The 27554-nt window shown below is 40.1% G+C and overlaps 1 protein-coding gene across 2 annotated transcripts in view; it reads left to right on the forward strand.

Annotated features, from left to right (window-relative positions):
* Window positions 1-7026: 7026 nt before the first annotated feature.
* The window catches only part of KIAA0232 (KIAA0232 ortholog), a 64261-nt gene continuing 43733 nt past the window's right edge, over window positions 7027-27554 (forward strand). For both annotated transcript variants that reach the window (XM_054296015.1, XM_054296014.1), the window contains exons 1-2: window positions 7027-7179; window positions 25079-25582. In XM_054296015.1, coding sequence (XP_054151990.1) covers window positions 25352-25582 — 231 coding nt within the window. In that variant the 5' untranslated portion in view covers window positions 7027-7179; window positions 25079-25351. The remainder of the gene's footprint in view (window positions 7180-25078; window positions 25583-27554) is intronic.

Consider the following 27554-nt stretch of genomic DNA (forward strand, 5'->3'; position numbering starts at 1 on the left):
TTTGCTCTGGCAAAGCCCAACCTGCTGACTCTTCAGATGATTTTCAAAAATGTTTTGCGCTGATGAGCTCTAAGCAGTGCTCTGTTTCAGCATGTGGGAGTGCTGGATCAGCTGGCAGATGTAGGCAGTCAGAGCAGAGGAGCTGGTGCCTCACACACAGGTGCCCTGAATTCCTTTTCACAGGGCCTTATAGTTTTTCATTGACTATGGAAGAAATGTTGTCATAATATTTTTTGCCACGGCAATACTTCAATTCCAAATACAGGAATCACTTTTATGCACCAGAGTGAAGCATGGAATTTTCATCTGGTTTCTTAAGGATATGATTTCCTACCTGGAAAAGTTCAAAGTCAAATACTGTTCATTGTACAGAAGAACATGCATCTGTGAAAGTATGCTCCCAGGAATAAAAATCTATAAAATCAAAACATTGCAATAAGCTAGAAAGCAATGCCTTTGGCTATCAATTCTCATTCAATGCCATGAATATTGACATTTACATTTAGGAGGAAAATATTTATTCTGAGAAATAAACTATTCTCTTATTTAATGTGACTGCATTCATTTTACCCCTTTAACAAATAATGTTCAAATGATCCATCTTGTAGGATTATACTCCCATTTGTGATCTGTACTTGTGGCCCAATCCTGCCACCTAATATTCTCCTCTGTTGTACCACCCTGCATAGCTTGATTAGCTTGGTCTTTAGTGCCTCCTCCCTATGTAATGTGAACAGAGTATGGCCTGCAGTCAGCCTCAGAGAAAAAAAAAAAACTTTCTCAGGGGAAATGACCCCTACAAATGAATGCTCTACACCTGGAAAAGCTGGCTGGGTTTAGGCATTTAAATGTTCATTTGTTCATTTGTTTCATGACCTCTTCAACTGCCAAAATGTGTGGGGGTTTTAACTGAGATTGCTGTCTTTTAACACCAAGACAGCAATCTCTGTTGAGCCAGTTAAAGCTATGCCTGCCTTTTTGTTTCTTCACAGTTGATATTGAAATAGTATAAAACTCAAAAGGCAACCCTATTTTAACAAAAAAAAAAATGTTAATGAAACCAGAAAACAAGTAGTTTTCATCTCAACAGTGATAACTCTATTAAGAGAAAACACCTTTTTAGAATAAACACATAAACCAGCCTTGGAAAGTGAGGTAGTTTTCTTCCCATTAACAAGTTACAATGAGTAACTCTTTAAATGAGCATCTAATCTAATTCAGTTTGAATTACAAGCCAAAATATCATGAAATATACTTTTGAGAGCATATCAGTCTAGTTAGAGAATATTGAAATATTAGCTACTTCTTGACAGAAAAATACCCTCTCCTTCTCTCGTGCTGCTCAAATGGTTTCTATTTCAGGCTGACAGCCCTGCAGTCAATCACAGCAGCTAGAAATCTCTTCCTAGAGCAGCTTTGGAAATGCAGATACTAGAGCTCTGCGTGTACTGCCAATTTTTTTTCCCTTAATATCAAAATAGTAGTATATTTGTTTGGGATTCAATATCCGTTTTTAAATGCTGCTTTTTTCAAACCTGACTTTTTCCCCTATTGTAAATGAACTCATTGTAATGGCTACTGGTATTAATCAGCCACTTAACAGTCCTTTGAGATCTACAGAATGAGCTATTTATTTCTAATGGCAGCACTTCCCAGCCTATCAGCTCTATCCGAAAGCAGCAATGGCCATTTTGCAGTTTGCTCCCACATAGATTAAAAAAGTTCACGCAAATAAAAATACCAACATTTTTCTTATTAAGAACAACAATAATAATCTTATTACAGTCTGTAAGTGGTGTGCACAGATTCCTTCACTTTCAAGTCTCAGCTTTCAAACCAAGTTTGAGGAGGTTTTTTTGGTTTTTTTAAGCATCTGAAAACATGCAACCTTTTTGCTTTGCAGTTTTTTACAACGGGATCAGATAAGAAAACTTTTTGATCAGTCAAAACATAATGTCAAAGTGCCAGGACAATAAGCCATTAATACACAAAGGATTACTTTTATTACCAGGGTCTGCAATAGAATATCTTGTTAAAAAATGCTAAGGAAAAGAATAATACCTTCAGTGCAATTGCTTTAAGAACTCAATAGAATTTCAAGTGTTTCTTTCACCCTTCATTTTTTATAGATCATTAATAAAGATGATAGTACATTCATTCCAAAATCTGTGGCCAGATCATCAGCTATGAGAATGCATTCAACTCTGTTGTCAGCATTTTCCCTGACTGAGAATAGGGTCAATATCTGGAGAAAAAAAATGGTGGAATTAGTGTAAAACAATATCGTATCTCTGATGAGCAAGACAAGGATTGGATGCTGATGCTGCAGGCTACTCAAGGATGTTTAATTGTATTCATGAACTATTTGTAAGACAGTGAGCTGCCAAAACCTCAGACATTTCCAACATGGTAATTCTGGAATGGCTGTAGTATATAGGAAAAAACAGATGTCATAATGTGTTTCATCTAGTTTAAAACCTAACATGTAATTAACTTAATATCTTGACAATAGCTGATGTAGCAACAAATGCAATGCAATTAAATTCATACCTCATAATGACATAAAATTCTTCCACATATGCATTACAAAAACCGATCAGATTTTGAGACACTGGTATATTTAATGGTGACTAATTGTCCTTAAAATGCAATTGCATGTAATACTTGCTTTGTATTTCATCACTTGTGAAAATGGTTTTATTTTTGTAACACTGTACTTCCTGTAGTCCTTCCATTACACCACAAGTGAAAGCTATTCCTTGGTGTATGGTTTCAAATGCTGTATCTAGGTACTTGGACCTTTACATTCATCATGTAGTGTAATGTTTTCATTTTTCTAATCTTTTTGTATTGCTTGGCTGTTTGTCCAAACTGCTGCAGATAATAATCATGGTTCTTTATAATTTTCTCTGAGTACTTTTTACAATAGACCTCAGGTGGTCTGTTTTAGGCACACAGCACCATGCTGAGACAGTCCTGTTCATGCATTACTTTGGGCTGTCCAAGGGTTTCTCAAGGTATTATTAGGGTTTCTCAATTGTTAGTGCTGCAGGATGAAAAAGGGTAAGAGTAACACTGAAGCCAAATAATTTTTAAAAAAGTAGAGTCCTAAAGAAATACCAACACCAAGCCCAGACACTTGTTACAGAACAGCACTGCCTGACCTGCAGTTTCTGTGACAGTTTCCTACATGCAGTTTCTGTTCAAAGAAAACAGAAATACATTTTGAGGTTACAGTGATCAAGTTGGATTAAACAGAAAATAAATTTACTTTGAATTATGTAATTGATTTTTCAAGTGACTCAGATCTTCCAAGCTCACCACACTACTAGTGTGTTCCCATTAAAGATATTGAAACCTCTTTGAGAGGAGTCTGAAAGGAGAAGGGTTGAACTGTGGCCTAATGAAAGCCCCACTAAAATTTAATGTCACATTCCATTCACTGCAGTAGATGAGGTCCTTGATGCTGACAACAGAGTGGTCCTCTGATTCTGTGGGTATGTACAGCTTGGTTTTTGGTACAGCACAGGGATATTATTAGGAAAGAGGGATCAGTAAAAAGGAATCTGAAACCTGATCTAGTGCTGAGGAATGCCTTTTGAATGTGTCATTTGAACCAAGTTATTACTTCTGGGAGGTGTGAACATCTTTGCTCAAAACCTGAAATGGATCCTGAAAAGAAGTAAAAAAGCTAGGCAAGCCTTCATGGAATTAAGAAAAGTAGCTTCAAAGAGATAATTATAGTTTTGAATCTGTGCATCAAGATTTCAAATACAACTCATCATGAGTCTGTTGGATATTCCCTGTTTGAGTTTACACTAACGTCCATCCATTTTCTAGATTTTAAAAACACATTATGACTTTACATATATATTTAGATCCTGCACATTTAGATGATCTTTTAAGTTCTTGAACTACATTTATTCCCACATGAATGGTACTGTAGCTGTTTCTAAAATGCTGAATGGGCAGATTGTTTTTATCAAGCATTTAATATGAACATTTTATGAACTCTGAACAAGAGAATTGTCTACTGATTGGTTATCATGACTTTCAAAGCTAACTGATACTTAATCCCTGCTCAGGGAAAATCAGGGGATTTTTATTGCACCTACAAGCAAATTTTAGGGAATATTATAAACTGACTGATTTTAAGGAAGTAAGAGGAATGCTTACAATAAAATGCTTACAAGCTGAGGCTATGTAATACTGAACTGCTGTGCAATTCCTCTTTCAGTAGGTTACTTAAAGGAAAAAATAATATATTATGAAATGGATACATTTTTAGAAATTTACTGGAGACCCTTTTAGCAGGGATCACCATGATGCTAGAGGTAAATGGTGCTACTTGCTGAGGCTGACAGCTAAAGTCCATCAGTCACTCAGCTGTGGTTTAGCATTCTTTTCAACACAGATCATTTAGCCTCCATTTTCCAAACAAGTGCTGTCACCTACCATGCACACCCACATAGTTGTTCTCAGGGTGCAGGTTGTCACACAGAGGCAATAAACAGGGTTCCCACAGAAAACTTCCATCTTTGATAGCACTTCAGAAAGCAAAACCCACTGATTGCAACTCACATGCTCTATCCCTACAGCTTTTTGGAGGAAAAGTTCATTAGCTGCTTTGCATGCCAAGGGACCAGCTGTCCTTCAGCACATGGAGCTACTCTGATTGACCAGGAGGACAAGTGGGAAATAAGCTCACAGCAGTGCCAGCACGGCATATGGTCGTGTACCAGCTGTTTCTGAAATGCTTGCCAAATGGAGATCAGAACTGGGTTGGTTGTTAGGAAAATAAAACCCAACAAAAACCAACAAACAAACAAAAAAGTTCCACTGTTGGGATCCCTGAGATCTGACCACAAAACCAGAACTGTCAATTTGAAATGTCACATGGCAACTACGTGAATATTCAGAATAATCTGTCACTGGCCTCCATGCTCTGATTTGCTCCATTAGGAGAACACCAATGTTCTCAGCATCTGTTCCTTCTACAAACCTTCAGAGAAAAAATGTTCAGAAAGGGTGAAATAGAATGGATTCGTATTGATGATACACATTACTAATACATTGAGGATATGTACAGAGGACTATATGGAGATTGATTTAAATTGGTGCTAATTGTTACTACAGACAGATCCCAGGTGCCTCATATTTTAGTATATCTTATTCTACCTTGAAAAGGGGAATTCAAATTGTGAGCTCCTGAACAAAAGGAGATTTGATTGCGATTGGCGCGAGTTGTGTTACAGTGGTGGTGAAACGCTTCTGATAAACCCGGGGAATGACTCAGCAGAAAACAGTCAGCAGGATTTTTCCCCCAAAGCTTTTCAGTTTCAGCTTTTCATAACAAGAAAATAACTTGAACAGTAATTAAATAGTTCAGAGAACAATTCTGTCCTTTTATCACACAGTTTAAAGCACTATTTTCTCTTTAGATTTCTCCCAAAATACTCCTGCGAGGTCTGGAGAAAGTAACTGATTAACTGCACTGTTCATACGACATCAGTTACTGCCTCAGCGACATTTAAGAGAATGCTGGTAGTTCATGTAGCTACACAATCTTGCATACTTAACTTTTGGCTAGCGTAGGTCAGATTTATGACTAAATTAAGTGCTAAGGATGTTCAAAATTGGCAAACCCTAGGTAAAACAAAAATAAGAATAATGTTGCTCTGTATCAGGCAATGAGTATATAGGCTGGGAGGCAGTGCTTGCATTCATGCTTCTTATGAGAGGTATTTTTTATATACAGACTTAACTTGTTGAAAGGCCTAAATGGGACCACATCCGGTACTGGGGGATCATGTTTTCAAAGGCAATCTTGGTTCCATTGACTGAAGATGTTGTGCACAAAAGAAGCAGTGTGAGCCAATATGGATGACATACTGCATTTTGGAACTCGAGGAGCCACACGTTGAGCAGTGAACAAAAGGAAGAAAACCTCAGGATTACACAGACAGAAGACTTATTTTGACGTCTTACATAATATTGACTTTCCTTAGGCCCGTATGTGTTCATGTATTTGAGAAATGTGGGGTGGTAGTGTACACCTGAAAAGGGCATCATTATTTTCCCAGTTAAGAAGCTTAATGAGCACTTTGGTGTGTCTTGTCATATTTTCAGCCTTACAGTGGCCCATTTTCACCCATCTACTATGCTAAAAATGTTGCCCTTTCATTACTCCACGGTTGTGTAAACAGTTGTGATTAAACTGGCATTTAATCAATTGGAACAAAATCCCCGTGGCTCCCGAGGAGCTCACCTACTAAACCCGACTTTCAATGGCAACAATCACCCAAGAGACGACTTCCCTTCCAGACGGGCTTTCATTGCGCAGTAAAATAAACTTTTATTTGCTAACCTTGCTCTCGGAGTCGCTCCGCATTTCAAAAGGACCTCACATGACAAACACCGCTACGCTCCATCATTATCCCCCGCTCCCTCCCCCGCATTCCTGCGCCGGCCCTGCCGGGGTGTTCCCCTCCCGGCGGCACAGCCCTCCGGAGGGGCGCGGGAGCTTCCGGCCGCCGCCTCTCCCGCCTCAGCGGCGGCCCCGCGGCCCGGCGCCCGCCCGGTGCCTCCCGAGCGCCTCGCCCGCCGCTTCCCTGCTCAGGCAGCCGGCGGGCAGCGCGGCGCTCTGCCGGCGGGCGGGAGGCTGTACAACCAGGGCAAAGGACACTTCCCCTCCTCCCCCCGCCCTTCCTGCGCCGCAGCCCCGACATGAAGGCGGCTTGCTGGCGCCCGGGCCCTACGGCCGACAGAGACAGGGATGAATACGGGACAGAGCAGAGCAGACCGGTCCCATCATCTCCTGCCCACCGGCGCGATGGTCGTTAGCCCCTTCCCTCCCGCCCGGCTCAGCCCCACGGATCTGGATCAGGGATCCGGGCCGCCCTCTGGGCGGAGGGATATGGGGCGGAGCCGGCGGCGCGGTCCGCCGGGGAGCTGAGTCCCGTTGCCGGGTGACGGAGCGGCCGGCCCGGCCCCCTCCCTCCCTCCTTCCCTCCCCGTGGCGCTGGAACCGCCGCCGCCGCCGGTTTACGTAACGCCTCCCGGGGCAGGTCCCGGCTCCGTCCCGCCCGCCTCACTCGGGGACGGCAGCAGCGGGACGGAGTCCGCTGCCTCCTCCGGCTGCCAGAGGCCCCAGGGCCCCGCTCTGCGCCACCACGGCAGGTAAATGCCCGCCGCGGGCCCGGGGAGCAGAGGGAGGGGCAGGGCTGAAGGGAGGGAGGGAGAGTGGCAGCCGCCTTGTCCGTGGAACGGGAGGACGGAGCCGGGAGGCGGCAGTGGGCGCCCTTCCCCTCCCCCGCTTCTTTCCCACCGCTGCGTTGGGACAGGCGGGCTGGACCCCCGGGAGCGCCGGGCCGCCGGCTCGGGGCCCGGCCGGGAAGGCCCGCGCATCCCTGCCCGCTCCGCTAACAGCCCGGGAAGAGGAGGAGTTGCGGGGCCGGGCCTGGTCCTGCCGGGAGGACGGGTTCCCGGGATGGCGCGTCCCGCTCTTGGGTTGCGCCTGGCGCAGCGCGGCGGGAGCGTGCCGGGGGGCGCGGGAGGAAGGGGCCGGGCAGGGGGTGACAGGAGCGCCGGGGGCCGGGCGGGGGGCGGCTGCCGGCCGGCGGCGGGCCGGGCTCGGGGGCGGGGCCGGGGGCCCGGCCGGGGTGCCCCGGTCAGAGCGCTGCCCGGGAGAGGAGCCGAGCCCTTCCTGGCTGCCGCCGGCTCCGCGCTCTTCCATCCCGGCGGGACCCGGCGCCAGGTGAGCGGCTTGTGCCGCGGCCGGGAGGAAGGCGCCAGCCTGGAGCGGGAGCAGCGGCTCGGTGCCCTCGGGCTGGTTCACGCCAGGGAGCAGAGGAGGAGAAGGAGGGAGGGAAAGGCGGCACCCCGAACCCACCCGCCGCGGGTGCCGGCCCGCGCCGGTGTCATCCGGCGCCAGCAGACGGGAAAGCGGAGGATGCGGCGGTTCGGGGTCGGAGTAGGGAGATCCCGATCCGGGCAGCGCCTCGCCTGCCCCGCCTGACCCCGCGGTTGAGGTGACAGGCTTGTAGCGCTGCCGGGCCCGGCTGGCGCTCACGCCGTGACCTTTCATCCTGAGCGGGCGTTCAGAGCGCAGCGGCGGCCGCGCACCGGGGAGGGGGAGCTGGGGACGGGCTGGGCCGATGGAACCGCCCCGGCTGAGCCGCGGCCTCAGGGCGCTGCCCCGGGGGCTGCTCTGGCGGGGCTGGCTCGCTCCCCTCTTCTTTTTTTTTTTTTTTTTTTTTTTTCCTCCTTTTTTTCCCCTTCCAGCAGCATTGTCCTTTAGGGCCTATTGAAGGCAAAAGGCGGATAGGAGGGCTAGGGCTGCTGCTGCTGGGAGAGGCGGAGCTGGGCTGATGGCAGAGTGACGGGAGCCGCAGCCTATGGGCGCTGCGAGCCGGGCGCCGCTGGGGCGGGAGCGCCGGCCGTGGCCTCTCGCGGGCGATGGGCGGGGTGGGGGACAAGGTTTGGCGAAGGTTACAGCTGAATGCAGAAGTGACACCAACTGACACTTCGCTCCGGCAAACTCGTTTCCATCTTCTCCTCGTGTCGTCTCGATTAAAAGTATACACGTATTGAATCGCGTTATGAAACTTTAAGAAAGCCAGAGTGCGGTGCTTTTTTTTCTGTCTTGTCTTTGTTTTAATTACTCATTGCAGTACCTGATACTGATCTGAAGGGTGAAAATAGTATGTTATGCTTGTCCTTCCTTTCAAATAAAACCCATTCCTGTAGTCTGATGTTTTCTGTGTATAAGTGATTTGGGCTGTAATTTATAAGCTTGGGATCAGAGGCCTCTGTGGTATGTGTAGTTGCTTTTCTTCATTCAAACCCTTTAAAATGTTTATGGTTTCTATTGTACACCATATTTCTTCTGTATTCCTGAAATGAAGTAGGAATTGCCAATTGACTTTGGTTTCTTAACTGTCAAAAGTGAACTCGTGATGATTCAGTAGATAATTGTGTAAACCAAAGTACTTCACTGCAGTGCTTAAACCCTAGGTATTGCAAACTCCTCACAATCCATGGGAGTCTGTAATTGACGTTTTCCTTTATTATTTAAGGCAAAAATATGCCTTACAAAAGTAAGCTTGACTGTTACTTGACATGTAACTGTGCAGATTTTATTTTGTACTAATCCTCCATCTGCCGTTTCTTGTTAGTATGGATATGCTAAAATGGTAGTGTACAATCATTCTCTTCTAGTCAATAAAGCATATCATATAGGTATCAAAATCTTTTCATCATTGAGATATAAGAGGGGATGTAAGTGACTTGAATAAAATGAGTAGCATGTTATCTGTTCTTAATGTTATTTATTTTCAAAGTCTTGACAATTATTGGGGAAATCCTGAGACAGGCCATTAAAAGCCTCAGCAGTGCATATCCCCACCATGTTCTGCTTGACAGATATTAAGTTCTGTACAGTGACAGAACTTTATCCATCTGTTTGGGGCACCATTGGGGATAAGACCCTTTGAGTCCATGGATTCTGCAAATTTGTGTTGGGTATGTGACCCTCCAGCTTTTCTGCTCATGAGCAGTGGAATTGGAAGGAAAGTAAGGGTCAAAGAGATCTATATGTGACCCAAGAAGAAAAAATGGAGGTCCTGAAGTTCTCTTACCTTATTATGCCTGTTTCATAGGCATATTTCAGCATCTCCCACTGCTTTTGTTGTTGCTATTTGCTTCCACGTAAGAGAAATTCCATAGGGGTAAAATGATGTCAGCAGTTTCCTTTGCTCATTTGCTGTGCATTCTAGCAGGAATTAGGGTCAGAGGAAGATCTAGATACTGTTCAAAACTCCATTAATTGTCCACTTAAACATCTTGTTTCTAGGTGAATAAAGCAACCAAGAGGCTGAACAGGTGAATTTTCTTGAAGGATTTTACTAGGTTTTAGGCATAGTGTTGTAGACTCAGAATAGACACTTTATATACTTAGCTGGAATCCCAGCAAAATCATGTTTCAGTTTGCTGCTTCTTTAAGCAATAGCTAATGACTGAAAGTAACAATTTAGTACTATAATAGGATAGGCAACAATATCTGGTAAAGCAGAATGTGGTGAAGGCAGTGAGACTTAGAATTCCTGTAGAGTTGGCAGGAAATATTCCCATTATGTGCATTGCTAATGGAGCTTGGAATACAAATGATCTTGTAGAAGCTATTTAATATGTTCTGTTTATTGGGATAGTCTGTTTTTAGGATATTCTTCTGTCTCATGGAACAGAGATTGGTATCCTTCATTTTTGTCCAAGAAAAGTGATAAGCTGGTTGGATGATTTGTAAATGGGATTGCAGAAATGAGTTGTGTTGTCCATCCCCATAGTCCTGCCCCAGGAATTTTTTCCAACTAAAGTCAATTATATGATACAAAAAAAAAATATTCAAAGGAGTATTGGTGTGCTTAGTTATGTATGTTTTGTATGTGTATGTTTCAATACACATACAAAAGGAAAAATGTCTGATTGGAAGGAAAATGATGTTTTTTTCTTAATTTGGAAATAATTACCCATATAACTGTGGGACTGTCAGAATGTTTTAGTAGAAAAAGATCTAGATGGGCTAGTTATAATGTTTTTACTAAAAAGCATCTTGCTCTACTTTCCTGAAAGTTGGTTGGGTAGGTTTTAATGGATGTTAAGAGATTGAATGTGTATTTTATTGGCCCACAGAGGTGGTTGGGGGTGCAGGGAAGGGTTGAGTAGCTCAAACATTTAGTACAAAGATTGTTCTTTCACAGACATCTTACTAGCAGCTATTTCTGTAGCTTTATTGGAAGCTACTGAGTATTTTAAATTTTTAATTATCTGCTTCCTTTATAATTTCATATGCAGGATGTTTGGATCTACCTGCATAATACTATACATTGTTTGTTTTGTTTCTGCATCTAAATTCTGTTCATAACTTTGATACCAAAGAGAACATATGGAACATGACTTTCCAAGGATTTATTTCTGAGGCAGTAGTGTGGAAATTTAAATAATGAAATATTTAAATTAATTTTTCGCTCTTGTGATATTACATGTGATATTTTAATTATATTAGTGTGGAAATATAAATTATGTATTTAAATTAATTTTTTCAGGTCTGATATTACATGTAAGTTTTATTATATCCTGCTAAGTCTGTGCTCAGGTTTGCTGTAGAGTTTTTAATTTTTACTATAATTTGGGAAATGTTTAAATTTCTAGGCTTTGCTGTCTTGAGGGAGAAATTTCCAATATGCAGTCTCTGCTAATGTTAATTGTGTCTGTAACTTTCTAGGCCTTATTCTAGAAAGGATTGCATGTGAAAATTTGTACTCTGTGCAAAAAGATTTGTTAATAAATAAAAATAAATTGTAACAGGGATGAAATCTGAATAATTTTGTGGAGTTTTTACAGATTTAAAAATCTTTCTCTAGTTACTATTAAATTTACCAAAGGGACAAGGTTTGCTGGATAGAGTGCTTGGCTGAGATTGAGAAAAGAGACCTGCATGAAGTTTTCTATCAGCTGTACTACTGAGTGAATTCAAGTGAAATTTCATTTTCATGTGCTGGTGTTTAAGGTGCTGTATGGAAAGGAGCAGCAGTTACCCCTTTTGTAGGTTGTTAAATTGTGTGAGTGTGTTTTTATGGTTTGGTTAGATGGACTAACTTGGTTGTAGAATTTGAAGGGAGACATGATTGCCTTGCCAATGAGATTTTGCATATATGGACTGTGGAAGAAAGTACAGAGAGACAGATAAGGGAGTGAGAGACTGGGGGTGGCTGAAGGCCAGAAAAAATAAAGCAACCTGACATAAGATGGTACAGCTTTAACATCAGAGCAGCAGAGCCGGGTTGCAGGGTCTGTATCCTCTGCAGGGTTATTCCAGGTAGTGTTTGCATAGTCAGGGCTTGGATTGAGATAATAATCATCAACAGTAAAATGGGAAAGCATGATAAAACATACACAGATTGATTAAAGAAGTTATTTTGTTAATTTAGCATGTGTCATACGTACTTTTTAAGAAAAGAGTGTTTTAATAGCCTAAAGAAAAAGGTCTGCTTGAAGAATCACTAATGAAGAAATCAGTAATGCCTATTGCTGCCACTGGATGAGTAATTAATTCTCACTAGGTCCTTGTGACACTGTAATGTGTTATTGTGAACTTGAACCAAAATGGAAGATTGTGGCTGAGTGGATGTGCAACTTTAAAGGATTGCATTGGATTTAGGACACTGGAATGTCCTAAAAGAAATGGAGCCAGCTTCCAGTTATTTGTTGGGTTCATATCTTTGCTTTTTAAGGTACAGGAAAAGCTTTTACTGTTTCATGATATTTGATTCTGCTCTCTGAAGACTTTGAGCTAATTACTGGTACTAATTAGCTAAAGACTACTGTTCAGTGAATTCCTCTTCTGGTTCTGTTTTCTGAGGTAGAAGTTCAATCCACTGTGTATTCAAGTCTTGCATTTGACAGTGAAACTGAATTACCTTTAGTGATTTTTGTTTTATTGATGTTTTTATAGCAGTTTTGATGGAAGTCATGTTGAATTGTGTGAGGTGACAGAAAAGTTTTAAATTGCCTCTTTAAGTTCAGATATTAGTTTATCGTATGTAGATGATTTTTTCACCAGTCTCTCTGAACTGAATATCTTACTGACTTCGGGGAAACCTGAGAGTTCCAGTTTTTAGTAACTTTGTTCTTGAATTGTGAAAGAAATGCCTTGGTTAACAGTACAGTAACTTCCTTGAAGAGAATTAATGCAATGCTGACCTGCTGTTTTTGTAAGAGGTTTTCTGGTTGCACTTTAGTAAAATGACCTTTTCATCTGTCATTTGAAGTATCAAGCAGCAAATGTATTATTTTAAGAGCAATATTAAATTGTCCTACTTATTCAGTTAGTAAACTTTTTTTAATAAGTAGTGTTTTTAAACAACATACCTAGTCATAAAAGTGGAGATATGATAACAAATATCGTCACTGTTTTTATGGAAAAAGCCTGGCAGCCTTACAGCATAAACTGAACAATAAATGCCTATGCAAATTCATTCAAATGTTAAAATATAAATTATTTCATGTTGACTTGCTGTTCTCTTCAAAATTGCAAAGTATCCTACTTTGGATCTCAATTTCATAAATAGAAGTTCATTTACTAATATTTTGCAATAAAAATCAGAGGTGGTAGAGGGGAAGGGAAAAAGTATTTGAAACTATTTCCTTTGTAGGTCTGCCATATTTTATGTGCTGTAAATTCATATTCTCTGCTGCTTAAGTTTTAGAGCTTGAAAATTCAATTTGTCAGAACTCTGTGTTTACTGAGCCTCCTGTGGCTGACACATCCTGTAAGTTTTTACACTCTTATTAATGAAAACATTGTCTATATATTACTTCCAACTGAATTTAGAGAAACTTCTTTTTATTAAAATAACTGTTGAAAAGGCTATATAGTTAGGTGAAGTTATATTTGTTCTTAAACTCTTTATGAGGCTATTTAAAGCTTTTCAGCAAGATAGTAATTAACTCCCTGAGCTGCAGACCAAGTATAGAAAACATCAATAGTAAGTATTCAGAAAATACTTTCATACAAATTAAAGAAATTAATAAACCTGAGTAAAATATATAGTGTGGTCTTTAACGAGTTTGCTGTTTATATACATATGCGTTATTAACCTTGCAAGTATAAATAGCAGGACAAATATTGTAGCCTTTAAATGAACACTGGTGGTTGGATCTTTGGCATTCATAATTCATTCTCCTTTCCTTGCCTGACTGAAAGATGCAGTATGTGCCTGAGAGTAAATTGTATATTAATTGAAATAAATCTTGTATGGTTGCACTACAAGAGTGGCCACTGGATTCCAGCTGATAGGAAGAGCACTGAATATTTTATCAGGGTGGTCACACTGGTGGCCTGGAGGATGATTCCACCTGGTGGCTGCCTGTTCCTTGGAGGAGTCTGCAGCACATTTTGGGGTACATGGGTGGGTGTCTGTGTCTCTCACTGAGCTGTTCAGAACTGGGGTCACATCTGTTTTAATGCACACACACTTGGTGCATGGGCCTCCAAGCATTACCATCCCACTTGGGAATGGAGTTCAAATACAGGCAAGTACCTGTTGGTAGCAGATAGTTTGAACTGCTCTAAAAGTTAAGTAAATAAAGGACATCAGGGGGGCAGGAAAGAAAATGATCAAATACTCAAGAGCATATATCTTAGTCTTTCCATTACTTGACTGCATCCTGTATTGTGGTTTGAAGTTCTGCATATATTCTAGGTGATGATAAGGCTAGTAAATATAGTGAGACAAAAGTAGTAGAAAGCTTACAGAGTTTACCTGCCAAAAATCCTGAAGATAAATGTCTTGGTGAACTCAAAATATGTGCATCTGTGTGATTGCAGTTCTGTTTGGTTTTGTAGTCTGTTAACTCCATTAATGTTTCCCTAAACCTGAGGAAGTGTTATTGAAGTATGATGATGGTAATCAGTGATGTGTACATAGTAAAAGGTATTGCTTTTGATAAATAGTGTCCATGTGAAGATTCTCATGGGACTGAACAGAAAAGACTGTAGCTATCTCCTCCTTGAAGTTTGCATCTAGAAAAGTATTTCTCCCCAGGATCTCTCAGGTCCAGTAGCAGCCCATCCAGGCAATCCCTGTGTAATAAACTGAGCTAAACAAGGGAGAACAAGATACATGTCTCTGGCATTGCTGTGCTACACTGCTAAGATCTGCAAGTTCAGACTGAAAAACTTGAATCATACCACTGTCTTCAGTGGTAAAAGAAATATAGCAGAAAGGTCAGAAAGCTGATGTTAGTGGTACAGAAATGACTGTGATGGTTGGAGGGTAAAGTGTGAGGTGAGGCCCTGCCTCAGTGTTTGAGGTCTGCACTACCTCACATTCTCCTGGGTTCTCCACACTTGGGTGATCCATCCTGTTCTCAATTAGTTACAGAGCAACACCTGCCTCTCTCCCAGCAAATCTGAAGGAAACAGTAATTTCTTTGTTATCACCAGGCTGCTGTTTGAGACTGAGTCTGCTGGATGTTACGAGTACAGGGTGTGGTTGCATGGGTGCCTAGTGAATTTCTGTAAAAATATCGGAAGTAAATATCATACCTGTTGAAGTACCTGAATTGGCTTGCACACTTCACATTCTGTAGAATAATTATTGTCTGAAAGACTTGGATTTGAATTAGCTAAAATGTAGCTTGTGCATTCTGCCTTCCTAATGTTTTCTTGTTATTCTTAAGTGGATCTAATAGAGGGTTGCTGCTGAAAGGGGCAACCCCACTTCCTGTCTTCTGCCACATGTAGAAATTCCGTGGCGAGAGAGCGAGTTGATCGCTGATTTGTATTTTTTTAAGACTGGGTTACCAAAAATGAAATCTTTCCCTTTGGAACAAAAAATTGATACAGTTCATCTATGCAGCCATGCAGTGGATGTGTTAAGTACAAGGACAAGAGGGTGGGAACATGGAGGAGAGGATGAGAGAAACTGTGGAATGTCTTGTCCCCTCTTGGTGGCAATGTGCAATTCCTGTTACCCTGACTCACCTTCAAGTCATCCACAGAGGTATCTCTATCAAAATGCTGCTGCTGTTCTCTTGGAAGTTAGTAACTACTGCTATAAAAATTATCACTTCTGGTTTTTGCAAACTTGTGCTGGCAGCAGTAGTAATTTCATTTAAGTCTATGTATGACATTGTTTTAATTAATTTTTAATGTGAAAAATATTTACCAAAATTCTTTGTCATTAGATGCTGTATTTTTAAAGTTCTAAAAAGTTATCATACATCTAAGTTATGCAATATGTGTACATTTTTTCTTTTTCAGCTATGATTTAAAAAAAAATGTAGTCATGTTTAAACAAAGTAAAATTTGGTTCAAACAGCAGTGTAGACAGTAACAAACTAAATAGGAAAAAAAATTCTCATGTCAGTATATGTTTATTGTTTTTTAAGGACAGAATGGAGTTATTAGTACTCTGTTGGTAGCTAGATAACCTTTTGGACAAATTCTTAAATAATATGATTGTTGCCATTGTTAATGGCAGATGGGCATTTGATAATAGTGAGGCAGCATTTAATTGTCTAGATTCAGGCAATTTACAGATATAGAAATCTTCCCATTTCTTAAATCTGTTTGATGGACATATTTTTAACAGTTTCAAGTCCTTCTTAAATAGCAAAATTTTTGGAGATACAATTCTTTGGGTTGAGGTGGTTGTAGGTTACAGATGTGCTGTACTTAAACTTATCTGGTGCAATTGCATAGTCTATGGTACCAGAGATTGTTTTGTCATGTTTTATTTTGTGAGAAATGCTCTGAGCTCCATTCTGTTTATTGAAGTGGTATCTATGTGCTGCATAATGACATACTTGCTTTTGGGTTTTTTTAATGCAGCTTTAATATTGAGTTGACCTCCTGAAGCAGTTTCTTGAGTGGTGCTATGAAATAAAAATACTTCCATCTTGAAAATAAAATTTGCTTCCCAAATTATCAAGACTCCCACTGAACCATGATCTGCAAAACTTGCCAACTATTAGGCTTAATAATTTTTAAAGTCATATTATATATACTGAAGGACCACTTCATTAGTCTTCACTCTGCAGAGATGATTCTTTACAAGCCTGCTGTAATGAGGACCTTTCCAAAAGAGTCTTGCTTATGAAGTCACATTCAAACCTTGCAATTCTATGAAATGATGAAGCTTTGGAGTGTACATGGTACCTGCAGGGTTTGTTCTTCGGTCATACTTTTTCCCTTTCTGTCTTGCCTTTTTTTCTTAGCTTAAACATTTTACATTTTCAAGCTTACATGCATATTTGTTTTGCAGAAGTAAAGAATACACAGATGACAACATTTGGGGTCTTTGATATGCAACTGACCCCCTAGTGCAAGTGTCTCACCTGCTGATTCTGCTGTCCCTTATGAGCTGTTTCCCATAGCTCTGTTTTTGGTTTTTGCTCCCTGACAGGATTGATGTTTTGACATCTTTAAACAAAGTCCTGTGTGTTAAACATGTGCAGCCCTGTGAGTGGATCAGCTTGTTGCACTCCTCCAGCAACTGTTTTTTGAAATGTTGTTCTTGTATGATGGTAAACATAAATGTTTTATAAGAACAGCTGTACTGGTTCAGACAAAAGCTTTGACAAACCCTGCACTTGTCTGCGGCATCATCTCTAAAGGAGCAGTTAGGAACAAAAACAGAAGAGGGGGAATGATACCTCCCCTAAATTCTCCCTCAGCCATACACTATTTTCAGCCTAGGGGATTTCCTGACCTTGATATGGTTTGTCTAGTTAAAAACTCTCAAGGGATCTCTCTTACTCGATTTCCATTGAAGGCCATCTTTTTTTTTTTTTTTTTTTTTTTTTTTTTGAGTCTTTGGTATCTCTTGCAAGGAATTCTGCTGGCTGTTGTGTGAAGTTTTGTATGTAGATCTTACTATCTCTTTAGTACTTCCTAGTAACAAAAATTAGATGTTGAACAGTCAAGTCTCTATCCATGGAGAGACATGGATTAATAGCTCACAACTCATTGATTTATGCCTGAATAGGGTGGTTATTGCCTCTCTGCCTCATTTCAAGTTTGCCCATGCTGTATTTTGTTTACTTTTTTATTGCCCAGTCCAGTTTCATAATGGCCCTCTGTGTTTTTTCAGTTGCTCTGAAGTCACTGTTCCTGGTCACTTGCTGTCCTTTGGTAGCTTCTAAACTGTGTCACCCATCTTATCTTCCAGGCCACTTAGGATTTTATCAGGTAATACAGGTCCCAGAGCAGAATCTTTCAGAACTGTATTGATGACTTCCCCTGGTGTCATCTTCATTATATCTGTTCTTTTTCTTTGCTAACCTAAGTAACTAGGGCTTACATGGTAGCTCTTGAATCCTTTGAGTAATTCCATTAAGCTTTTATACAGGATTAGCAGCTTCAGATTTTCATTTGGATAAGTGTTATGAAAATAAGATTGCAGATTTGCAAGGGAAAAAATCTTGCAGTAACACCCAGGCACTGGTTTCTGTCTCCCCTGTGGGTTCTTTGACTTGAGTTACCCTAGAACTGTAAGCCCAGCCTCATTAGACATCAGTTCCCTATAAAGCATAAACCCATTACAAATAGGACTGTGTCACTCTTGTACCTCTTGGTAATACTTCTTAGAAAGGTTGGTTTTATGTATGTTTAAAGTTGATTCATAGAGCTGCTTTTATTTTTCTGACCACTTTTAGTGCTTTGATAGCAGCCAGGTGTTTAATCTCTGTTTCTCATGGCAGGACAATGTTTCTGTAGTGTTTCAGTGCCTTGGTCATGAATCAAGCTACTGCTCTTGCTGTTTGTTGTGCATAAAAAAGCTCTGAAGACTACACAGTCAAATTTCTTAGATTATCAAGGAATGTGGTTAAAAAATAGCAACTTCTCTTACTTCTGAATTCACATGTCTTTTAAATACTTTTAAATACACAAATTCCATTGTTTGCTAGACTTTAAATAGGCTTTGGTTTTGAGCTTTGACAGTGCCTTTCCTAGTGTGTAGCTGCTTGGTTTTTTTCTATTAAGGATTTGTTCATCATTTCTGTGGAAAGAAACAAAAGAAATTAGGGTAAAATTGATGATTCTTCCACAATATATAAGAACAATATGGAGTTCTGTTGCCATCATATAATTTGGTCATGCTTTTGACTGTCAGTTTTCTAAAGGGGACTGAAATTTACTGCACTGTATATGTGATTTTAGTATGTTGTTGACCAAACTTGACAAAGTTTTTACTTCTTTTAATATTAATTAGGATTTTCATCATTTTTTCCCCACTGGTAGTTGCCAGAGAGAGGTCATACTGTTTGCTTTTAATAAAACCATTCTGGGAAAAAACAGTTGTTTGAAAAACATTGTTCTGGTTAAAAAATGTGGACTATATATATATAATTTAATTTTTTCCCGTGTTCATTTTATAAATGAACAGTGTCAAAGTGGAAAAAAAATTAAAATGAGAGCTGTTAATTTAAACTGTGTCATGCACTGGTGTATTTCAAAGAATAATAGAGGAAACTTTGTATAAAACAGCAGTTTTGACTTAACTATTGTGTGAGAATATGTTTAGTCTAATTGTTAACATGTAGCAGTAGGCAGCATGAAACACGGGAAACACAGATGTTTTCCCTTTTGAGAACTGAAGGAAGGAAAAGTAGTATCTGTGGATTATCCAAGAGATTGGCTTCTTTGTAGAAATGTATCAAAATGTGTGAGGAGTAAATTTGAGGTTTTAGAGACGCACAGGTTGTACAAGTAAACAGTGAATTAGTTTCCAACCTCTTTCAATATGTAATCCAGTAACTTTTTTTTTTTTCTAGTGATAGTATGGACCCCAGTGTAGTGAATTTAAGCCTGCTTCCTTTTCAAGTTACCTTTTATGATCCCCAAGACATTGTCTGTGGACCTTTACCTGATGGGACAATTGTAAGGGGTATAGTTTTTACTTTCTTATTCCAATGTCTTCTACTGCTTTAAGAGTTGATAATTAAGAAAACTTGAAAGCATGTTAAATCATTGTATTCTTTGGTTTTTTTTTTTTTTTATTTACAAAAAATCTTGGTTTGGAACTTTGCTGCATGGATACACAATTTTCAGAGGCCTCTTGGTGCTGATGAAATAGAGATTAGGTTACTTTAGATTAATTCAGTGGGTTTTGTGGTTTGGCTTTGGTTACTGTTTTCTAACAGTATGCAAGAGAATATGGAGGAAAAAAGCTGTTAAAGACATGGAATTGTCTTGCTTGGCACGAACTTTTAGTTAATCTTTCTGTTGATAGTCCATGCATTAGCACTTTATTGGTGTGCTTGTATCAAGCTTCATTGAAGAGTGATTTAATTACACCTTTCTTTTACTGCATTCTTTGGTAATCTCTGATTTTATGCTATCATCCTATATCCCATAGAGACAACTGCCACAAGAAGTTGTTTGTTACTTTGATTATTGTAGTACCAAGACACTGAAAAAAAAAAAAAAGTTCTGTGTATTTGTTCTGACAGCACCCATATTCCAGTTATTTTATGGAGAAGACTAGATTACTTAGTCTTCAAAAAAGGTTATTTACTATGAAAGAGCAAATGTGTTGTAGGGAACAAACCTGGAGAGCTCCAGCATCACTTTCCATATCATTGATCCTCCTTTCTGTTGCTTGCTATAGGTTATTTAAAGTTGTTGCTTTGCTGTAGCTGGATCTAAGGGAGACTAAGGCTTAGTTATTTTCTTCTGCTGTCTATTGTAGATCAAAAGAGTATTTAATGTCTATCACATGGAATAGAATTTTGAGAATTACGTATATTCTAAGACAGTCTGAGTTGAAAAATCAGAGTGTTTATACAATATTGTGTTCTCAGTCTTTAGAAGATGCTTCATAACTTGGCCCTTGTGCCTCTACTGGTTAAGCTGCTGACAGTTTAACTAGTGTGACCTTGTTAAGGTCATTGATGAGTATTGCGAAAACTGAAGGTTACTTTAAAGGAAAAAATATACTAAGAAGTGGAGTAAGGAGAAATTATTTTGAAATAGCTTCAACATGTATTTTTTTACTTTGTAAATAAAAAGTACTTTTCAGAAAGTATTGTTGCAGATGTTTAAATTTGTATTTGGTAATTCTTGTTAAAAGGCATGGCCATCTGTCATATTTTATAGCTGGAAATGGAGAATTCTTTCCGACTTAGTTAAAATAACTAGGCTTCCACTAATTATTTAAGATGTAATGTGCTCGCTCTGTTCAGATTAGCCCTGGCCTTGTGAGGATGGAAAACTTATTTTCAGTGAGACAGTGTGAAATAGATTTAAGAGGGATAATAACTTATTTGTCAGAAAGTGTTATTTCTAAAATCAAGCTTCACATCTATCAGCAGAAATGTTTGCTCTTTGAGTGACTTGTATTAATTTGATATGGAAAATCTCTCTAGTACTGGGATAGAAGAATACTCCTTATGAAATTTTGTTAAATTTAAAACATAATGGAAATGCTTAAGACCAGCTGTGAAACAAAGCACTTGAGAGTTGTAAAATGAGAACTCTTAAATAATATTTAATAAATTTGTTTAGATTTCCAGGTTTTATATCATGTAACTGAATGGTAAAAGAGGTAATAGGATATGATATTCAAAAAAGCTGAAGTACAAAACAAATTACAAAAATTTTTGTCTGATTTCATAATTCCTCTTATAATCTGTCTGTCTCTTGCTGTCTTTTCCCTCTCTTCCCCATCTAATAGAAACAAGACACATTTTAACTGGTCAGCTGAAGTCAATCAGATTTTGTTAGTTTAGGTCTCAAGAACAGAATTTCTCAAATGTCTCACTTAAATAAGTGTTAAGATAGAAAAGAGAGGCCCCATTATCATCTCATTCATGGAAAAGCTGAAACACAAACTCAGTCCTTACTAGGTTTAGCTAAGGAGCTAAACAATGTGCCAGAGTTTTGGTTGAAGTGACTCAGTACCCAGAAGCTTTGCCATAAAGAATCCGAATGGTTTGAGTTGAAAGGAGTCTTTCAAGATCATCAACCTCACTTCTGTGGGTGGGGTGGGTGGGTGGGTGGGGACATCTTTCATTAGATAAGGATGCTCAAAGCCCTGCCCAGCCTGACCATGAATGCTTGGAGTAGATCATGCACAGCTTCTCTGGACAAGGTGTTCAGTGTCTCACCCCTTCAATGTAAAAATACCTTCCTAATGTCCAATCTAAATCTACCAGTTTTCAGTTTAAAACTCTTACTACAGACCCTTATAAAAAGTCTGTCCCCATTTTTCTTCCAAGCACCTTTTAAGTTCCCTCGGTACCTAGGGGTGCATTTCATCAGGTTCCATGGATTCATGTCCTTCGGGTTCCTTAGATGGTCTCAAATCTGACCTTGTGCTGCAGTGGGCAGTTCCTCATTCTCCCAGTCCCCACGTTTGCCTCCAGGGAGTGGGGCAGTGTCTGGAGCACTTGCTGGTGAAGACCAGGATAAAGAAGTCATTAAGTACCTCAGCCTTGTCCATGTCCTGCTATCTCCTTTGAGATAGGGCCCTTTTATCACTGATGTACCTGTAGAAGCTTTTTCTCTCTTCATCAAGCTTGATGTCCCTGGCCAGATTTAATTCTATCACAGCTTTAGCTTTCCTACCTGATTCCTGGCTGATTGTACAATTTCTCTGTACTCCTCTCAAGCTACCTGTCCTTGCTTCCACCCTGCGTAGGCTTCATTTTTCTGTTTGTGTTTGTCCAGGAGTTCCTTGTTCAGCCATGCAGGTGGCTGGTGTTTTGCCTGACTTCCTTTGGTAGGCATGCATTGCTCCTAGGCCTGGAGGAGGTGATCCTTCAATATTAACCAGTTTTCTTTGGCTCCTCTACCAAGCAGATCCCTGAGAAGGCCAAACTGTGCTCTCCTGAAGTCCAGGGCAATGAGCTTGCTGTGCACCCTTGCTGCCCTGAGGATCTTGAACTTCACTGTTTCACAGTCACTGCAGCCCAGCTGCCCTTGAGCTTTACATTCCCCAGCAGCCCCAGCAAGTTGGTGAGAAGGAGACCCAGCATAGCACCTTTCCTTGTTGGCTTCTCTAACTCAGGGAAGGAAGTTATCACCATTATCACATTCCAGGCACCTCCTGGTCCTGGATTGCTTATTGCCCCTCTGTGTTGCCCCTCTAACAGATATGGAGGTGGTTGAAGTCCCGCATGAGGACCAGGGCTTGTGAGTGTGAGGCTGTTCCTTCGGTCTGTAGAGGACTTGATAGTTCAGTCTTCCTGGGTGGGGAACCTTAGCAGACCCCCAGTATAACATGGCCTGTCCCTTTCATTCTGACCCGTAACCTTTCAGTCAGCTCCTCTTTTGTTCCATGGCAGAGCTCCATGCACTCCAGGCAGTCACTGACATAGAGGGTAACATCCCCTCCTTGTTTCCTGTGCCTGTCCTTCCTAAACACCCTGTATCCTTCCATTCCAGCACTCCAGTCATGGGAGGCATCCCACCATGTCTTAGTGATGCCAGTAAGATGACAGACTGCAGGCATGTGCATGTCTCTAACTTCTTTATTTTAATTGTCTTTGCTTCTCGTGTTTCCATTTTAGCTGGGCTCCCAATGGAGCCAGCTTGCTGGCTGGAGTGGCAGAAGTTCCTTTGTGCTGCTCTTCAGGTGCTCTCCTGCTGATCTACGATCCCTTTCCAGGCTCTGAGCATCTTTTGGTGGCTCTAGCATCTAACTGGTAGCAGTGGGATGGATTGAGGCTCCTGTTCCCTTGAACCTTTAGGTAGTTCTGCACCATGTCTCAAAAAAGAGATATGAAGAGTGTTCCATATCTATGAAATGTAGGATTTGGGGGCCAACAAGGGTTATGGCATTGACTTGGGGAGAACATTCATTACACGTTCTACTGTGGAGACCCAGCAGGACTGAACAGATTTTCTGGAATGTTGTTCTTCAACAAGTAAGATAGTTTGGACCTGTGACTCTTGGATTTGGACTACCTTGGGTCGCAACACTAGATTTTACTTGTACTTTCTGTTCTCTAATTATGTGATGAAGCAGTAACCTCCAGTGCCTTGCAGCATGTTTCTACCTACTGTGTTTTGTGCTTACTTAAAAGATTTTGACTAATTGAAACTTGCTACTGAGCAATATTGAATAATTTTGTGTTTTCTCCTTTCTCAAAATGAGCACTGCAACCAGAGCAGTAAGGTCACTTTAGGAGAGGCAAAGGCTTTTGTAAACTCGGTAGCAACTGATCGTAATGGGTTTCTGTTTGGTGATGTTGCAAGTGACTTAGAAAAATCTGGAATATACATTTGTACCTGTGTGGTGCTGTAAAGAAAGCTCCTAAAAACGATCATCTTTTGTTGTATTGACATGTACCAACTTTCAGTTTTGTTTGGCTGCAGAACACATGCTGCCCACATGAAATGCTGCCCCCAGTACCTAGTTCAGATAGTTGTATTAGGTGATGGCTGTTGTGTGCTGGTTATCTTGCACTGGGGTTGAAACAGAACAGCAGATTTTGCTTAGTCACTTGAGTCTATTTTGTTTCCTTTCAGTAAAGGGATATTTCCTGCTTGGAGTTGAGCTTTGTTTTCTCATGCTAAGAAGCTGGAGAGGAGAAGGAAGGCCTACACAAATGCCAGATTGGCATGTGGCTGATAAGTAGACCAATCCAAAAATGCCTTTTTTGGGCTGACATTTTCTGCGTTTGAGAGCAGAATGCTGACGTGTGTGGTGCTTGCACCTTCTGCCCCTGGCTTATCAAGATTGATTTGTGATTGTGGGTGGTGTAAGTCTTAGGATAGTTTGTCTATTTTAGGACATGGTTTAGAGTTTAAGCTCTCAGGTAGGACAGGTGTATGCTTTGTGTAAAGAAGGTTAAATGTTAATTTTTGGCACAGATAAATTATGTTCTGTTCAAATTTTGAAGTTAGTCCAGGGATTTACATTTTTATGAGGACAGTTTTTTGGATGATAAAATGTTTAACTGTCCTGGAACAAGGCAAATAATTGAAACTAAGAAAAAAAACCAAAAACCACCACTGCCAAAAAACCTGAACCTGAAGGTAGTAGTAACCATTTAGTAGTAGGATTTATGAAACTCCTGATCAGATGAATTTCATTAATTCAGTGTTTTATAAACAAAACACTTCTATTCTAGAAATGGGTATCGCTGCAAAACAGTAGGATTATATTGTCTTCTAGTGATGCAAAATATGCAGTCTTTATTCAAACTAGCATAGGTGTTTTTTTTTTTTTAATGAGAGTGGCTTTTTTCAGCTGATAATGAAAGTAATAAAATCTCAACTTTCCCATAAAGCTAGGTCAGACATATGTTTCAATCGACAGATTACTTGTGAAGTGTTTGATGAAAAAGTCAGTCTTCCTACAGTAAAAAGTACCTTTTCTAAAAGTCACCTTTAAACTTGTAATAATTCCTGTCACTCTTCAAAATGACACTGAGTAGATGTACGATATGTTTGGAGTAAGCAGTATGTAAATGACTGCTTTCTACTTTGGGTGGTTTTTTTCACTGTTTAATATTATTCATGTATGGATACATATTGTCACAACTTATCATTTTTTCCTCTTTATAGGTCCTGCTGGGGACTTGCATCTGGCCTCAATGTGAAATTAAGGTAGAAAAACACATCTACATATGTGTTTGCTATTAGGATTTAGTTTATTCACTGGTCATGCCTGAAGAGTGATGTTCGTCTCTAGTCGGCTAACAGCCAGGAAATATAAATGATTGTCCTAGAAGTCAAGCCTCTCTCCTATTTACTGGAGTGAAAATCACCTCCAGATACCGACGGAAAATCAACTCCAGAAAATGCTTCACGTTATAAGGATGCCAACCACCTAGATTCATGCGCCCTATCTGTACAGTTGTTGTGGATGGTTTGCCATCTGAAAGCTCCTCAAGCTCTTATCCAGGCCCTGTATCTGTTTCTGAAATGTCTCTGCTACATGCTTTGGGTCCAGTGCAGACCTGGCTGGGACAAGAGCTAGAGAAGTGTGGCATTGATGCCATGATTTATACTCGGTATGTCCTCAGTCTTCTGCTGCATGATAGCTATGACTACGACCTGCAGGAACAGGTATTTACATATTTTAGATGTTGTCCAGTGAAAGTGAGTTTTTGTATCAGTTATGTTTTGTGTATTATACCTGGGTATGCTTCAGCTGTGGGGATGGTTGTCTTTAAGTGTGTGGGTGGAAGGAGGGTGTAAACCACACAGGAGTCAGAACTGATGGGTGAACTGAGGTTAAAGTAGTTAGGTTGCTGTATGGGCAATTACATTAAACCATGTTTTCATATGGCTACAACTGATATCAGAATTGTTAACACTGGAATATCTGTGTCCTTAATGGAGACCATCACTACTTGTGATTGGAAGCTTAATTTAATATTGGAACATTAGTAAATGAATGTAATTCTTGTAAACTGTGTCAAATTGCCCAGCTTCACAGTAGTTTATAGACCGCCCCATCACCTCCCATGGATTTCATGTTGTGCTATTTTCAGTAAAGAATAAACACCCCCCCCCCCCAAATATCTTTTAGTCTTCAGGTATTTGAAATACATTATTATACATACATAATTAATTTATTCTAAAATAATGTATATGCTGAATGCTGATAAAAAGCATGCAAGAGAGTTGGGACCCTAGAACATACTGTTCAGTCTCGATACCTTTTTTCTTTTTTTTTCTTTTTTATTTGTCTGCATCATGAACTTGTATAGAAATACTTTTAATAGTGGAGTTAACAGATTCAGGACTCAGAAATTACAGTTTTCAGAAAGGGCTGATGATGCTGTTAAACATAGGCCTTGTCTTAGAAGGTGGCTGTGGTGACAGTGGGAAGGAAGAAAAGCAAATACCTATTATTTGATAGCTTAATTATTAGTCCTTTTTCATTACTATTGTTTTGGTTATACTTTAAACATTGCTGCCTAACTGCTTCAGAAATTCCATTGTCACCTAGTTTATCTTTTTAAAAATCCAGCAAGAACAGAGCAGGTTATTGTGAGATAGATGTAAGTGTAAATGAAGAACAAAAAAATTCATGTCAGATGCTGTCAGTGTTTGAACTCTTGGCAACTATTACCATGCATAAAAGCCTTCATGCTTCCCTTGTGCAAACCAGAAAACTTGTATCTGTAAAAGTTTGTTTCTTTTTTTTTCAAAAGTGTATCTGGCAGCAGTAGGTGACATCAGCAACATCCCCATGATTAATAATAATAATAATAATAATAATTTTAAAAACCCAGTGTAAGCACTTTCTGGAACGTACCTTAACATGTAGGTCTTGGTCAGACATGAATACCTGTATTTTAGAAGGGGGCAGAAAAAGGTTCCAAAACCTGTTTGAAAGGAGCATGTGGGATGAGGACATTAAAAATGAAACCAATTGAATTCACATGAGAACTTGAGGAGCTTTAGAGATAGGCCAGTGGCCCTGGGGGAAATGCAGACTTGTTTCTTTTCAGTCCATTTCAGACCACTGTCATAACTTTGAAGTTGCTACTGTGATATTTCAAATTACTGAAGTGCCAAAATTAGTTTTCTTTTTATCAAGCTTTGCAAGAAGCAGGGTAACTATATTATGAAAATCTCATTCAGTTTATTTCTCATTTTGATACTTTAACTGGATCCTTTGTGGGTTTGATAACAGAGCTTTTAGGAATGTGTCTGTTCTCTTTCCAAGTTGATTATCTGAACCTAATGAGCCAAAGGGAGAAGAATACCACATGCTGACAGGGTAGCCAAAACCTGTGCTGCTGAGTGGGTGCTGTGGTACCAACGTGCAGGATGTCTTCTGAACAGCATTGGGCTTTGCAGCTGGAAGATTTTTTTTCCACCACCTCCAATTTGTTCCTGTTTATAACATACTTTTACCATGTTCGCCCTACTTCAAATAACTGTTTTCTAAGTTTTGAGGCTTAATATCAATTTAGTTTTGGGATTATATTCTGTAGTAATGATTAGATGCACCTGTTATGAAACATACTGCTCCCTAATTCCTTCCTCAAATAGCTTAGTCTGTAAAGCCTACAAGTACAAATTT

Source organism: Melozone crissalis, unplaced genomic scaffold, assembly GCF_028551555.1.
Source record: "Melozone crissalis strain CALT ecotype California unplaced genomic scaffold, PUWL_Pcris_2 ptg000006l_1, whole genome shotgun sequence".
NCBI lineage: Eukaryota > Metazoa > Chordata > Aves > Passeriformes > Passerellidae > Melozone > Melozone crissalis.